This window comes from Pogoniulus pusillus, chromosome 11 (genome assembly GCF_015220805.1).
Source record: "Pogoniulus pusillus isolate bPogPus1 chromosome 11, bPogPus1.pri, whole genome shotgun sequence".
NCBI lineage: Eukaryota > Metazoa > Chordata > Aves > Piciformes > Lybiidae > Pogoniulus > Pogoniulus pusillus.
The window spans coordinates 7,202,397-7,218,813 of record NC_087274.1 but is presented as its reverse complement, the minus strand read 5'-3'; the positions used below and the strand labels follow the sequence as shown (position 1 = coordinate 7,218,813).

The 16,417-nt window shown below is 52.9% G+C and overlaps 1 protein-coding gene across 6 annotated transcripts; it reads left to right on the top strand.

Annotated features, from left to right (window-relative positions):
• The first annotated feature begins 3 nt into the window (after nt 1-3).
• ENDOV (endonuclease V) lies at nt 4-14,903 on the top strand. 6 transcript variants are annotated; one of them, XM_064150763.1, is made up of 9 exons: nt 4-123; nt 1,053-1,224; nt 4,297-4,431; nt 5,394-5,433; nt 5,536-5,648; nt 5,756-5,824; nt 6,389-6,517; nt 13,658-13,734; nt 14,645-14,903. In XM_064150763.1, the coding sequence occupies exons 1-9, from the start codon at nt 68-70 to the stop codon at nt 14,670-14,672; spliced, it is 819 nt and encodes a 272-aa protein (XP_064006833.1). In that variant the 5' UTR covers nt 4-67; the 3' UTR covers nt 14,673-14,903. The 6 variants fall into 6 exon arrangements, with proteins under 6 accessions (XP_064006833.1, XP_064006832.1, XP_064006835.1 ...); XM_064150762.1 differs by having other exon boundaries at nt 14,642-14,903; XM_064150765.1 differs by lacking the exon at nt 4,297-4,431 and having other exon boundaries at nt 14,642-14,903.
• The last annotated feature ends 1,514 nt before the right edge of the window (nt 14,904-16,417 follow it).

The following is a 16,417-nucleotide window of genomic DNA, read 5'->3' as shown; positions in this document are numbered from 1 at the left end:
CGGCCGCTCTGGGCCCGCGTTCCCGGGGCGGGGGCGCTAGGCTGTGACACCAGCTTCCGGTGCCGCCATGGCGGGGCCCGCGGCGGAGCCGCCGCCGGACGCCACCCTCCGCCGCTGGGAACGGTAACGGCGCGGGCCGCGCATGCGCGGGGCGGTAGCCATGGCGACAGTGCGCGGTGGAGGCCTCGGCCCGGCCCAGCGGCGGGGTCTGGGATGTTGCAGCTTCTCTGCCCCTGGGTGCCGGGCGCGGTGCGATGGGTTCCTCGGCCTCCCCCGGGGCCCTCCTCGCCTCCCTGCCCCGCTCACCCGCGGCCCTCGGGGCACAGAGCTTGTTCTCAGCGCTCGCAAGGCCGCGCCTCGAGTGCTGGGCTCGGGTTTGGCCCTCTCCAGAAGGGATCCTGAGGTACTGGAGAGTGTTCAGGGATGGGCAGTGGAGCTGGTAAAGGATCTGGAGCGCCTCGTGTGAGGAGCAGCTGAGGGGTCTGGGGAAAAGGAGCCTGAGGGGAGACCTTCCCCTCCCTGGAAAGAGGTTGGAGGGAGGGTGAGGACCAGTCTCTTCTCCCAGGAACCAAGTGCCAGGGTAAGTGGCAGCAGCCTCAAGTTGTGCCAGGGGAGGCTTATGCTGGACATATGGAACAGTTCGTTCCCTGAGAAGGTTGTTCGGCCCTGCGAAGTGGGAGAGCCTCCAGCTAGGGAGGGGTTTAGCAGCCACAGGACGTGCTGCTGAGGGACATGGATTAGTGTTGGCTTAGTGGTCGGACTCCATGGTCTTAAAGGACTTTTGTAACTTAACCAATTCTGTGACTCTAGGATGAAAGCAGAGGGGAGAGGGGAGGGGTCCTGTAACCCCATGTTGAGAGGACCCCAGCCCCATGTTGCTTGGCTCACATCTGTGGGCTCTTCCTTTACCTGGCAGCCATGGGGCACAGCGCAGCCCTGCAGTGGGGTTCAGTTGGCGCTGAGAGAGATGGAGCAGCATCTTGGTGTGGGAAGAGGTCTGCAGCCGAGGAGGAACGGCACCGTTTTCACTGCAGCCTGTTGTCTTCCACCAGAGAGCAGGCCCAGCTAAAGGCCAGCGTGGTTGAGGAGGACACGGAGGAGTGGCAGAGGGATTCCAGTTTTGCAGGACTGGAGAGAGTGGGAGGCGTGGACTTGTCTTATGTCAAAGGAGACGACACCCATGCCTGTGCTTCCCTGGTCGTGCTCAGCTACCCAGCCCTTGAGGTAACAGCAGGTGACCAGAGTCACACCTCGGGGGCGTGGAGGTGCATAGAAAACGCAGACAGAGGCCATTCCCTCCTGTGCCTCACAGCACGTCGTCAGTGAGCTCTCACATGTAAGCCCTACAAAACCTCTGGCCCTGAATTCACAAGGAAGGTGAAGAGAGAGCAAACCACCTGTGAGGGTTCAGGCGTAAGCTGAGGAAGATGTGACGCAAACCACTCCTGCATGCCAGGGGTTTGTAGGATTATTATGAGGAATTGTCAAGGCACTGAGGAATAGCTTTAGCGTGCTTGCAAGTTGGTAAATCAAAGAATGCTGTGATGGGGGTGCTGGTGGGTGGGAAGCTCGGTGTGAGCTGACAGTGTATGTCTGCAGCCCACAAAGTCAACCATATCCTGGGCTGCAGGATCCCATGGCTTGGATGGCAACACTCTGTGCTGGGTTAGGAACTGGCTAGAGGGCCGGACCCAGAGAGTGGTGGTGAATGGTGCCACATCGAGCTGGCGGCCAGTCACTAGTGGCGTCCCTCAGGGATCAGTGCTGGGCCCCATCCTCTTTAACATCTTCATAGATGATCTGGATGAGGGCATGGAGTCAGTCATCAGCAAGTGTGCAGATGACACTAAGCTGGGGGCAGATGTGGCTGGGTTGGAGGGCAGAAGGGCTCTGCAGCGGGACCTTGACCACCTGGACAGATGGGCAGAGTCCAATGGGATGGGGTTCAATAGCTCCAAGTGCAGGGTGCTGCACTTTGGCCACAACAACCCCATGCAGAGATACAGGCTGGGGTCGGAGTGGCTGGAGAGCAGCCAGACAGAGAGGGACCTGGGGGTGCTGATTGATACCCGCCTGAACATGAGCCAGCAGTGTGCCCAGGTGGCCAAGAGAGCCAGTGGCATCCTGGCCTGCATCAGGAATGGTGTGGTCAGCAGGAGCAGGGAGGTCATTCTGCCCCTGTACTCTGCACTGGTTAGACCTCACCTTGAGTCCTGTGTTCAGTTCTGGGCCCCCCAGTTTAGGAGGGACATTGAGATGCTTGAGCGTGTCCAGAGAAGGGCGACGAGGCTGGGGAGAGGCCTTGAGCACAGCCCTACGAGGAGAGGCTGAGGGAGCTGGGATTGGTTAGCCTGGAGAAGAGGAGGCTCAGGGGAGACCTTATTGCTGTCTACAACTACCTGAGGGGTGGTCGTGGCCAGGAGGAGGTTGCTCTCTTCTCTCAGGTGGCCAGCACCAGAACAAGAGGACACAGCCTCAGGCTGCGCCAGGGGAAATTTAGGCTGGAGGTGAGGAGAAAGTTCTTCACTGAGAGAGTCACTGGACACTGGAATGGGCTGCCCGGGGAGGTGGTGGAGTCGCCGTCCCTGGGGCTGTTCAAGGCAGGACTGGACGTGGCACTTGGTGCCATGGTCTAGCCTTGAGAATTGTGGTAAAGGGTTGGACTTGATGATCTGTGAGGTCTCTTCCAACCTTGTTGATACTGTGATACTGTGAGAGAAGTGTGGCCAGCAGGCTAAGGGAGGTGATTCTCCTCCCCCTTTACATTGCTCTCATGAGAGCCTGCCTGGAGTATTGTGTCCAGTTCTGGAGCCCCTGTGACAAGAAACATCTGGAGGTGCTAGAGAAGGGCCACGAGGATGATCAGGGATGGACAGAACAAGGGACACAGTCTCAGGTTGTGCATGGGGGAGGTCTAGTCTGGATGTTAGGAGGAAGTTCTTCCCAGAGAGAGTGATTGGCATTGGAATGGGCTGCCCAGGGGCGTGGTGGAGTCACTGTCCCTGGAGGTGTTCAAAAAAAGGCTGGATGAGGCACTTAGTGTCATGGTCTGGTTGATTGGACAGGGCTGGGTGCTAGCTTGAACTGGATGATATTGGAGGTCTCTTCCATTGTGCTTGATTCTATGATTCTGTACTGTGAGAACAGACTTGAGAGAGTTGGGGCTGTTCAGTTTGGACACCATATTGTGACCTTCTAGTATATGAAGGGGGCTACAAGAAAGCTGGTAAGGGACCTTTTAGGGTGTTAGGTAGTGCTAGGACTAGGGAAAATGGATCCAAGCTAGAGGAGGGCAGATTTAGGTCAGATATCAGGAAGAAGTTCTTCATCCTTAAGGGTGATGAGACTGGAACAGGTTGCCCAGGGAGGTGGTGGAAGCCTCATGCCTGGAGGTTTTTAAGGCCAGTCTGGATGTGGCTCTGGGCAGCCTGGTCTAGTGAAGGGTATCCCACCCCCAGGGGTGCGGGGGTTGGAAGTCGATGATCCATGGGGTTCCTTCCAACCCTGATGCTTCTGTGACTGTGAGGTGTAGTCTCTGAGCAGGTATGGACAACTTGAACTTGTGTAGTTGTATACTGAAAGGAATCAGTCTGGAGACAAAAAGGACCATTTGTAGTGCTCAAACAGCAGGTGTCTTGTTTGTTAGTTCTTGCTGGTGATCAACTGACAATATGGGATGCAACACATAGCAGCCTCTTCAAAACCACCGCGAATCCCACATCCCACAGTTGTTTTACTTGAGTTAATAAAGATTTTTGGTCTCTTTCCCAGTTTTCAAAATGATCTAAAAATCATCCTTAAACTATAAAGCCTGTAAGAAGCAGAGAAATGAAGTCTGATGCTGGCTGTTGGGATCTGAATTTCAGATCCTGCCTTGATTCTTGACTTGCCCTATACAATCAGCGTTTTTGTCCTGCCTTACAGGGCTTCTTTTGGCCCATCCCTGCATGGAGACAGACACCCTTTGATAATGCTCTGACTGGGTGAGGTTTGAGGGCCCCCACTGTCTGTTTGAATAACTGCCCTAGTTTTGTTTCAAGGGCTTTGCTGTCAAGCAGGGTAGGGTAGGTGATGCCCAGCCCTCTTCTGTCACCAGTCCATTATCCACCCACTTTCTCTGGGCACAGTGACGCAATCCAGGGGCTTTGTGGGAGAGAGTCAGAAGCAGACTATTAAAAGGAAAAATAAAAGATGAGATCAGGTGATGTAAAGCAGAGGAGATGCCTCTGAAACAGCCAGGAAGCGACCAGCAGAGTGCTGGAGGTGGTTGTCTCTGCACAGTCCTGTTGCTCCCAGGTGCTGTACGAGGATTACCGGATGGTGGCTGTCAGCGCCCCGTACGTGGCAGGGTTCTTGGCCTTCCGAGAGGTCCCTTTCCTGGTGGAAGCTCTTCAGAGACTTGAGCAGGAGAAGCCCGAGCTCAAACCTCAGGTGTGATATACTTCTTTTGTCTCTACTTGAGATATCATTAGGGTGCAAGAGTACTGCTGAAAGGTGATTTTTCCTTTCCCGAGACCTCATTACCTGCCTCTTTTGGTAGGTGTGGTGTCAGAGTCCTGTTGAAGTATCTGTTGCCCTTTCCTTAGAGGTAGAGATGCCAAACTAAGAGTAGTCAGGCATCTCTACTCTGCCTTGATGAGACCCCATCCTGAGTACTGCCTTCAGTTTTGGGCTTCCCAGTTTAAGAGGGACAGGGATCCACTTGTGAGAGTCCAGCGGAGGCCTATGAGGATGATTAGGGGACTGGAGCACTGTCTGATGAGGAGAGGCTGAGGGACCCAGGACTTTTTAGTCTGGAGAAGAGAAGACTGAGAAGGAATTTAGTAAATGTTTATAAACATCTGATGGCTGGAGGTCAGGCAGGGGGGTACAGGCTCTGTTCACTTGCTCCCTGGGATAGAATAAGGAGCAATGGATGGAAGCTGCAGCACAGGAGGTTCCATCTCAACACAAAGGGGAACTTCTTTCCTATAAGGGTCCCAGAGCACTGGAACAGGCTCCCCAGAGAGGCTGTGGAGCCTCCTTCTGTGGAGACTTTCAAGGCCTGTCTGGATGCATTCCTGTGTGACCTGAGCTAGATTGTGTGGTCCTGCTCTGGCAGGAGGGTTGTACTCAACGATGCCTTTGGGTCCCCTCCAACCCCTGACATCCTGCAATTCTGTGATCTCTGGGCAGTAGGAGTCCTGTTCTGTGTGCAGCACTCGGGAAGAGCTCTCAGAGCCACCAACAGCTTGTGCTGCTGATCATGGACAGGCTGTTGTACACAGCAACACAGGAAGACTCTTGGAGAGGACTGAGACACTTCTGCTTTCTCATGGGGCCAGCATCACTATTTGCTAATTGAAGTGGCTATCAGTGCACAAGAAATAACATTTGGCTTTTGGCTTTTCCAGGTGCTTCTTGTGGATGGTAATGGCCTGCTCCATCCCAGAGGTAGGACTTTACTGGAGAGTCCTGCTCTTCAGTATCCCCATGCTACAGCTTGAGATTCCTATTCTCTGGTGTCCTACAGTTAGAGTGACTCATTGTTGGCAGGATTTGGTGTGGCCTGTCACCTTGGAGTCCTGACAGATCTACCATGCATTGGAGTGGCCAAGAACCTCCTACAAGTGGATGGCTTGGTCAAGGATGAGCTGCACAAAGAGCAGGTTAGGCTGGGCTGGGAATTTATTCCCATTCTTTAATGTCCCAAGAGAACTGGGACAGCCATGTACAAGTCCTTCCTAACCAGCTGACTGTGGGTGTTTATCCCTAGATACGTTCCCTGCAGAAGGGAGGAGATTCATTCCCACTGACAGGCACCTCAGGGGGAGTCCTGGGCATGGTAAGTCACAGGGAGATTCCCGCCCACTTGACTGTCAGGTTATGTGTAGCTGGGAGCACTGGAGGATGTTGTGACATTAGTTCAGGAGGACATGGTGTGCCCAGTGACACAGCTTTCCCCTTTCTGTGAGCTCACCTATTTGCAGGAGGAGCTGGCAGTTTGGGTGTTGGATACGTTCCATCCACGTCTGTGGCTCCAATTTCTGAGCCCCAGAGAGATGCCAGTTCTGTAGCAGCTCACCAAGATGTGATATGGGAGCACCTGGCTCAGGAGTGGTGCCCAGGAAACAGGCAGATGTGAAAAATTCCTGTGTCTGTTGGTATTTCACCATAGTCTTGCTCTGGCAAGTCTTGCCACTTCCCAGAGCTGTGTGAGGCATCTGGGGAAAGGCCACAGGGGTCCAGAAGGGCAAACAGTTCCTGGGAAGAGATGGTGGGAAGCAGAAGAGGGTCAAAAAGGCATCCCACCTTCTGAAGGCCATTGGCTAGCTTACACTTCATCTGCCATTCTGCATTTGTTAAAATGAGCCTCTGCAGTGTTTCTCTCTCTTGTCTCAATGCACAGGCCCTGCGTAGCTACGACAAGAGCTCTAAGCCACTTTATGTCTCTGTGGGTCACAGAGTGTGCCTGGAGACAGCCCTGCGCCTGGTCAAGTCCTGCTGCCGGTACCGCATCCCAGAGCCCATCCGTCAGGTATGGCAGCAGGGAGCTGAGGAAGGGGAGAAGGCAGGCCTGAAGCTGGCAGTGGAGAGGTCTCTGGATACCACGTCCATGGCCATGCTTGAGAGCCTCAGTTTGCCACCCATTGGCAACTGTCAGTCCTGCAACTGGCACCCTTCTTACTGGCCTGTTCTCAGCCTGTTGTGCTGTTTACTGATCTTTCTTCCTTGCTTGGTTTTCTGACGCAGTGCCCAGAAGCACACAGCCCTTACTGCAGACCCAGCCTGACTGATTTCTTGGTTCCTCACTGCAGACAACTCCTCTAATGCTGCTGTAAATACAGAGGAGTTGGAAATGTACTTTTCCTTGGGCACTTGGAGCCTAGCACAGACTGCAGTGCTGCTCCTCTGGGCTTTTTTCCCTGCTGCTGCACTCCGCAGGAGCTGCAGGCGCTGGGCGACAGCCAGCCAGTAGGTGACAGCACTGGATCGCTGTCAGTGAGCCGCAGATGCCACCGAAGCTCAGCTTCGGACTCGTTAAATCGCAGCAGGGCTTGAGAAAAGGATCTGGAGAAGCATGAAACTTCTGGGACTTCTATGGTGACAGGTGCTTCTCTTCTCTGGGGGTCACTCTGCTGTGAGGGGCTCGGGCAGGCCAGCCCCAGTGGCTGCCCAGGGAGCTGGGCCCAAGCAATGTCTATGGAACGCACCACTGGCATTGCTGCACTTCTCTGCTGCTCACTGTCTGGCCACCTTTGCTCTGCAGCTCCTTGGAACAGCTCTGAGATGATCCTGCTGAGGGCAGTTATGCTGTCCCTGCCCACAGAAGCTCCTCACTGGGACTGCATTGTTTTCTGAAAACAGAGTCTTGAGTCTGCAGTTAGAAACTAGACAAAAATCTTTTAACACCTCAGAGCAAAACAAACCTTGAAGCATCCATTCCAGAGCTGGAGTTTCTGATCTCATCCAGCACTACCTGCCAGACGGGAGTAGGCTGATGGCTCTTATGTAATCTCCTCCAGCAAGGGACAGATGCCTCCGCAGAGCTCTGAGCTAGCACTGCAGATCAGCGTGTTCAGAGGAGAGGGGAAAGCATTCCCTTCGGAGACAGGGAAGTGTCTTGGAGATTTTCTGCACTCTCCTTTCATTTCCAACTCTCTCACATATCTTAAGTACTGAGATTTCAGTTCTCTAACCACGACTTTTAAAGGAATGAGTTGTTGTCACTCTCCTCACAGAGCATTAGAAGTCCAAAAGGGAGTGGTTGCTGTGGAGGTAGAGGAATGGCAGCAGTGGTTGTGGTGCAGGCAGAGGAACGGCAGCAGTGGTTGTGGTGCAGGCAGAGGAACGGCAGCAGTGGTTGTGGTGCAGGCAGAGGAACGGCAGCAGTGGTTGTGGTGCAGGCAGAGGAACAGCAGCAGTGGTTGTGGTGCGGGTAGAGAAACGGCAGCAGTGGTTGCAGTGTGGGTAGAGAAACGGCAGCAGTGGTTGTGGTGCAGGCAGAGGAACGGAGCAGTGGTTGTGGTGCAGGCAGAGGAACGGCAGCAGTGGTTGCGGTGGAGATAGAGGAACGGCAGCAGTGGTTGTGGTGCAGGCAGAGGAACAGCAGCAGCGGTTGCAGTGGAGATAGAGGAACGGCAGCAGCGGTTGCAGTGGAGATAGAGGAATGGCAGCAGTGGTTGTGGTGCAGGCAGAGGAACGGCAGCAGTGGTTGCGGTGGAGATAGAGGAACGGCAGCAGCGGTTGCGGTGGAGATAGAGGAATGGCAGCAGTGGTTGTGGTGCGGGCAGAGGAACGGCAGCAGCGGTTGCGGTGGAGATAGAGGAATGGCAGCAGTGGTTGTGGTGCGGGCAGAGAAACGGCAGCAGCGGTTGCGGTGGAGATAGAGGAATGGCAGCAGTGGTTGCAGTGGAGATAGAGGAACTGCAGCAGCGGTTGCGGTGGAGATAGAGGAATGGCAGCAGTGGTTGCAGTGGAGATAGAGGAATGGCAGCAGCGGTTGCGGTGGAGATAGAGGAATGGCAGCAGTGGTTGCAGTGGTGCAGGCAGAAGAACAGCAGCAGATAAGGACACCCAAAGCTTTCCATGGGATTTGTCTCTCTCACAGTTCCTCTTTTTTGGTAGTGGTTGCACATCCTGACACTGGGCAGGGCTGGAAGTCCTTCAGAAGCTCTTGAGCATCTGAAGCTGGAGTTAGGAGGTGCAAGACTGTGAGGACTCCTGCCATGGATGACTTCCTTGGCCATTTTGCTATGCTCTGTCCCCAGGATGAGCTCGCAGACATGATGGGTGATGTGCTTATGGCTTTCCCAGCATCATGAAAGGCTTCTGGATCATTAGCTCTTAGCTCGTAAGTTCTGGTAGCCTAAGAAGTGTAATGCCCTCAAGGGAGCTCAGCTGCCCGTACTTCTCAAGGATGAGCTTGTAGCTTGTATGAAGACAGTACCATGCCATAGTGTGTGCAATGCTGTGCAGCTGCTGTGGCAACCTAAGCATTCTGCTTCCTCAAGGCATGGCTGGCCAGTCGGTAGAAGGCATGTTGTGTTGTGCTTCTTGGGCCTGCAGCACTTGGCAGTGATCAGAAACGCTCTGCTCTGCATTCAGCCCACAGTGTGGTCATGCTGCCAAAGGAGTGATTGTACCTGCCACAGGCTGTGAGGCAGGTGGAAGTCATCTTTCAGAGAGAGCAGAGGGAAGTTCCTGATCACCTACCCATCAGTACTGATATCCTGTAGAGTCCTTACTCCATGTGTAAGTGTAAGGCCAGGCTGGGGCAGTTCTGCTTTCGTGGAGATGATCTCTTTCTGCCCAGCCACCTTGTGCAATTTTGAGGTTCTTCTGCAGAAAGTTGGTCATTTGGAGCTACACAGAGAAGGATTGAGGTAAGCAGGAGCTGTCATCCCAGAATAACAGGCATAGCATTCAAGCTGAGTGGCACTGAAACAATCCCAAGCCCTCCTGAGAGCAGCTGTCCTTGCCTGCTTCTGGCAGAGGTCAGAACCCCTCACTGGTGTTTGCCCAGGCTCCAAGCCTGCTCAGCCCCAGGATCCCCATGCACAGCAGGGAAGCAGAGGCTTTTAACACTCTCCAGCTGCCAAGGATTGCACTGGGAATGATTCTTCTGCTCTCACTCTTTCAGGTTCCTGGTTGGCTCGACACCAGCCTCCAGTTCACTTGATGATCCTTTTAGCTCCAGCTGGCACCTTGCCCAGCAGGTTCCTGCTGGCTCAGGATGTAGCTGGTGGAGCAGCCTGATGTTGCTCTAGCCCACTGAGAAGGACAGAAGTAAGCCTTCCTATGGCTGTGAATTTCTGCAGGTCACTCCATCTGAACTGTAACCACTCGCCCTTAGGAGAGCTGAGAAAGAAGTCATCACCTCTCTGCTGTGTGTGAACAGCTTCTACTGCCCAGCAGGGAAATCAAGAGCTGGTACCCCTAGGACTCTTGACTCCCTTCAGAGGTAACCCCCACTGCAAGCTTGCTGTGTACACAGAGATCACCACCACCCCTCACAAAAGAGGCAGAGCAACAATTCACACCCTAAAGCCAGCACTAGTCCCCTCTGAAAATAGCAGCAAGCTGTGAGGATTATTACGGGACAGTTATCCATCTTATTGATTAGCCTCTGGCTTAATGCTCTGGCTTAAGCTGTCTCTCAGCACTGTGCTAGGAGTGAGGACTGGCCAGAAACTTGCCACCTAATCAAGCATTAGCTTATTTCATCAGCTGGAGTTGTTCTCCCTTAGAAGAAGAGTTTGTAGTTGTGGCTCTTGCTACCTTGGTCTCTCAGTAGGGACTCTATTGAACAACCTCCTTCCCTTGTTATAAAATGCAGCACATAATCTCTTATCCTGAAGAGTGATCAAAGTTATTTGTCAGTTCAGTTATGAAACTGTCCAATTATAGAGAGAAGGGAGGAAAAACTCTCCCAAACAAACCACTCCTTATGTAACTCATTCTCAAGCTGGCAGAATGGTTAAGCAGTTGTGGCGCTGTGTTTCCAGCAGCAAGCAGGCAGAGCCTCCACCCGAGAGGTATGCCTAGGAGCTGCAGGGATGAAGTGGTGATGAGGAGCTTGTTGAGGTGGAGCAGAGACTCTTCAGAAGTAGAACAGCGATGGAGAGTAGCAAATGCTTCAAGGACAGCCACTGGGGATGTGTTAACCCACTTTATTAGCATGATCATCATACGCTGTGAAGCTTTTCCAGCTGGGAAGGTCATGCTGCTTTGTAAGTGGAAAGAGATGCTCAGCCTTTGAGGTGGGGCACAGCAGCTGCTCTCCAATGTCACGGCATAGCAGTGGTTTCCTTTTAAAAGAGGGAAGAAAAAAAACAAACCCCAAACATTGAGGGAATACAAAACTCAGCTGCCACTTCCCAGAATTATCCAAGAACCCAGGATCCATCTCCATGCATCAAAGAGTCTTCTGCTACTTTGGTGCAGCACTGGAGATCTGAGCAATAACACTTCTGGGGGACAAGAGTATCCAGGAAACATCCAGCAATGCTCTCTGTAGTTCCTGAGATTTTTGTTAGTGCTCTCCTTGCCCACTCTGCCCACCTGCTCTCCTGCCGTGCTGAAGAGACATAGAATCAGTCAGGGTTGGAGGAGACCACAAGGATCATCTGGTTCCAACCCCCCTGCCATGGGGTTGGAACTACCCTAGATCAGCTTGGCCACAGCCTCATCCAGCCTGGCCTTAAACACCTCCAGGGACGGGGCCTCAACCACCTCCCTGGGCAACCCATTCCAGCCTCTCACCACTCCCATGCTCAACAACTTCCTCCTCACATCCAGTCTGAATCTCCCCATCTCCAGCTTTGCTCCATTCCCCCTAGTCCTGGCACTACCTGATAGCCTAAAAAGACAGCAGCCTGGTTTTCCTGGGGAGCTTGCAAGGGTTCAGGCCACAGGAGAGCATCTCAGAAGAGGAAAGAAGGAACTGGGAACATGCATGAAGATTGGTTTGAGTGATGGCTTCCAGATGAATTTCAGATGTGGAGGGCAGTAAACCCTGAATTTGGTAAAGTCTCAACATTTACTCCTTTTGATTTTGGTCCTAAAAGCATACCCCAGAGCATGGATGTGGCCTGGCACATAAAGTGCTCCCAGTGTCTTCCTTGGTAGCTTTGTCTTTGGGTTCCTGGCCCATCCCAGCAACCCAAAGACTGTCCCAACGGTGTGAAAGGTGTGCCAGTCTCTTGCCTTGCAGCTGCTGCCAAGAAGTGACAGAGCCAGGGATGTGCTTGTCTCTTGTCTCTGTTTGCCCCGAGTGGATGTTTTTACCTGCTCTAGCTGCATAATTGCCATCCCACAGCCAGCCCATCCGTCTCACAGGCAGGATGAGCCAAGCTCTTGCCTAAGGAAAAGGATGTGCAGCAGACAAGTGGTGCACTTCTCCATCTGTTGCTGCATCATACAACTGTTAGAACAGAGGAAGGAAAGGGATGGGTACAAGAAGGGGCAATGCCAGCTTCTGTCTTTTCATCCCTCTTAACAACTTGCCTCCTGGATTGCTGTTTTCCCCAAATCTTCATAGCCCTGATCCCCCTCTCAATTACAGATCCTCATGGAGAGCAGATCCTTTGGGACCATCACAGTGTGTCACCCCTGCAGAGACTATGGATGATCTTGGCAGTGCTGCAGCCTGCTCATGCTTGCAGTGTCAGTGGGAGTCCCTGGGCCACGACTGCTGTTTCACTGAGTAGCCATTGCAGGTTGTTGCAGCAGTCCATGGGGGTGTTCTGCTGCTCTGGGACAGGTTGATAAAGTGTAGTTCCTCACCTTCTGAGGAGGGATTTCTGAGCCAGTGTCTCATGCAGAACTGACTTGTAGCCTTAGCCTACAAATAGTTTTGGCACTCCCAGGAACCTTCTGTGGGCCAGGGGACATACTGCTTTTGGACATCAGCACAGGCTGAAAGATTTTGATAGCTCTGACAAAGGGCATGAGGAAGATCTCGAGTAATAGAGGAGTGGGCAGAGTCCTGGGATGAAATGGAATCATTTCTTTTGTCTTTATCTGTGGGCATGTTGCTGATGCACAGAAACTTCTCAGCACAGATCTGCACATGATCATGGCTTGTGGTCCCTTCGTAGAGTTGGACTAGATCATCTCTAGGGCTTCCTTCCAACCCCTACCATTCTGTGAGGGTGGTGGAGCAGCTTCTGTTGGTTCAGTGGAAGAGCTGGTTTAATTTTTGGAGTGTGTCCTCTTGAGGGTAGAAAGGCTTACCCTGCCCACGAGTTTCTGACATCCCTCTGTCACCAGACAGTGCAGAGCTATCACTGCTGGGGAAGGCCTATGAAGGAACTTAGCTGCTGGATCCGTTTTCCAGCGTTGCATGTGGAGGTGCCTGCATGTGGAAGATGTGAACTGGGTCGGTTCAGAGGATGAAAGCACCCTCAGTCTGCCAGGTCTCCTCCAGTCTGTCTCTGCTGCTAGGGTTCATCAAAGAGGGGTTCCAGTTGTGGTGCAGGAATACAGCACAGCAGAAAAGCAGCTCAGCAGCTCTCACCTTGTCCAGTGAACAAGGTTCTGGAAGGCCTTGCTGGCCTGTCATATGCCTGGATGATGAGAAGTAATCATTACCTGTAGGTGCAAGATGAAGGATGCCAGCTGGGTCAGTGCTTGCTGCAGCAGGGCTCACTGCACTGCAGTGTGTGCTGGAAGCTGTGCTAGTTCATCCTCTGCTGAAGGCTGACTGTTCTCAGCTGAAGCCAGGACTTGGCCCAGGAAGCTCAGTCTGGGTCGTGCTTTGGTTGTTCATCCTGCCATGCTTGGTCAGGGCTGAGCAGGCCTTAGGCACTGTCTGGCAGGAGCTGTGTTCTCCATGCCTCACCTCCTTACTCCTGTGAGAAGAAAAGGAGCAAACAGCAAGGGTTCAGCAGATGTCATTTCTGCTGCTGAAACAGCCTGTGCTCTGGTAAGGCTGTTTGGTCCAGAACTCTCTGTTTCTTCATTTTTAAGCCTTTATTCTCCCAAGCAGCTCACAGAGAGGCACAGAAGCCAAAGAAAGAAAGAAACAGGCAGGTTCCTTTTTGCAGCACAGTCGTACAAGAGCTATTTGTGATGTACTGACATCAGGGTGTGCAGGGCCATGGTGAGATAACAAAGGGGAGGCACCAGGCAGGCTGATCAATCCATTTTCACTCCTTTTCCTCCTCAATTCCAGGCTGATATTAGATCGAGGGAGTATATCCGGAAGCAGCTGTGTTCACCACTGGAGGTCATAACTTCTAGTCCAGAAAGGTAGGTGTGTGGGCAGCCCAAGCAGCTGCCTCTCCAAAGGGGATCTGCTCATGTAATGATCTTCAGTAATGGCATTAAAGGGACAGACAGGGTAACAAGGTGAGCTCGAATGACATCAGGACATAGGCTGCCTCCATACTGGGTGGTTTCTGGTGGCTCCAGCCATGCCACCTCACACGTTCCTGCTGCAGAGCTCCCTCCTTGTCCTAGGCTGGGGAAGGTCGTTGGGGATTTGGTCCATTTCTGGCACCTGCAATAAGCGAGGAGCTAACGCCCACAGGTGTGACATGAGGTTGGACAGAAATACCCTGCAGGGAGCTGCTTTCTGCCTCCAGAAAGTAAGGGGAGGGTCAGAATCCCCAACTCTTACATAATGTAGGCCAGTGGCTGCTCCGCTGGGCCATGTGAAGCCATGTCCAGGCCACTGAGGCGCAGCAGTTCCTTGTGTGGTGGCCTTGGTGCCTCTTCAGTGTGGTTCATGGGAGTGTTGTTGGTTCCCTCAGACACACACCAGTACCAGGCTGGATGGGGACCAGATAGCCCTGGCTGAAGAGATGCCTTAGAACATCTGATTGGTGCAGCTCATTGTACTGTGCGCAGCTCCTCTGTTCTTTGAGTCATGCAGCCAGTGGCAGTTGCACAGCATGGCCAGGCCATGGGGGTAGCCCTGTGCAGTGCCAAGCTCTGTGTCCCCTATTTGTGCTGGGGCTTCATTCCTAACACCTTCCTGCTATGGCAGGTGCTGAATCTCTCCCACATAGTTTGGAGGTCTGCAACTGAAAACCTAAACTTACTCCATTCCACTCAAACTGGTACCTGAGCACATTATTCACCAAGTGACACAGTTCTTTAGTCTTTTTGGTGTCTACTTTCTAAGTCTCTGATCCTTCCTTGGTTTGATTCCCAGCAGAAAAAAAGAAGCTGAACTGGATGAGTAGTCTGATGCCAGGAGAAACCTCTTCACTAGATCCTCTCCTCCACCAAGACTCTGATTCTTTGGAGTACGACAACCGACTGCTGCCAAGGGGAGAGCAGTGCCAGGCCATGTTGGTCAGGACACTGCATGGGGCTGCTGGGCAGGCAGAGCAGCTGCTCCTCAAAGATGACTTTCACAGCACATTCCTCAGGGCTGATTTTTAAGCATTGTAAAAGTCTTTGTGTGAGCAGAAGTGCACTTGTTAAGTTTGCAGCTGCTTTCCTTTGAGAGCTTGGGCAGTTGTGGGAGGTGATTTACAAAGAAGGGCTAAGGGACTTAAAAGTCCAGCACTGGATTTTGGCTCCTAGCACACCTCCGTGGCACAGGGACTTCCTCTCTCATTGGTTTTGGAGCAGCTTTCCCCCAGTGTCTGTGCTCAGATTCCCTCTGCATATCTCTGGGGAGCAGAAGCCCAGCGCAGAGCTCCTGCTAGTCCTGACGGACAGGCAGAGGACACTGTGTTTCAGGTGGGCATGGGACTCACGAGGGAGGGGATGGAGACAACACTCTGCTGCAGATTTTGGAAGAGTCTCAAAGGTCTGAGCTCCAGTATCTGAGCAGCTTTTGGTTTGTTTGGTGTCATTGGCTTCTGTGTGCCTGGTGCCATGCAGCAGTGACCCAGTCTCGGTGGCTGTGTGTAGGTCCTCATCTGTGCTGGCCACATGGTGATCTGGTGTTGGTGGTCTTGGTGAGAGCCTGTTCTGTGCTGCTGCTGGAGCACACTTGAGATGGAAGGGCATTATGAAAGTTGGTGTTCCTCTCAGCCTCTTGGCAGTGACTGAGGCTCGTGGGGCAGGGCAGCACTTTCTGAAGGAAAGGTTATCTCAGGGGAAAGGAGAATGGAGGCCGGGGGGGTCTTCCTAACACACAAGGTGTCCAGATTCCAGCCTTGAATTTTTGCAGTCTGAGTGGACTGGGAGCAAGGTCAGGTCATGAGGGAGCTCTCTGTGCCCAGTACACTTGGAGTGGTGCCCACAAGTTAAGCCATTTGTGAAGCTTTGCTTTAGCAGCAGAGCACACAGCAGGTTCTGTCCCTGGATCAATGCAGTGAGCCTCATGCAGTTGGCAGGGCTGAAGCTTTTCCTCCAGAGTGTGGCTTCCTGGTTGATTCCAGCAGGTTATTCCTGACCATTTCTGAAGAAAACTGGAGCAGGCACCTGAGCTCTTGAACACAGCCAGAACTCTGGCACAGTGGTGTAAAGAACCCATGGCTGGGTGAGATCCAAGCCTGAAGAAAAAGGACATTTTGCTGAGTTGGGTGCTCAGGGGCAGGGCTTCTGTGCTCAAATGCTGCCAAACATAAATTTATCCAACAGCTTTTGTTGCCATTTTCTCACCACCAACTCAGTCTTGGTGCTGCTTTGTTTGTAGAGGATATTTGGCCCCTTTCACATGTCCATCTGCTAGCTCAGAGTCTGGATTGGTTCTTCCCTGACACCCAAGTGGGGAAAAGGGAGGAAGCAACAATCTTGGCTCCCCTGGGACCTTGTTGAGGAGGTTTGTTGGGCCGGTCCTTGGGAGAGATGAGGAGAAGAGGTGGTGACAGGGTGCTTCCCAAAAAACCTTACTGACTGATACCTTTCAACAAACAAGGCCAGAAGCAGCTGCAGTTTTCAAACCCTAAGAAGGAGCCATCTCCTGGGACGGCTCAAAGCTGTTTTCACACCAGAGTTTGTTATGTGGGTGTATAGAGACAAGGAAGGGACA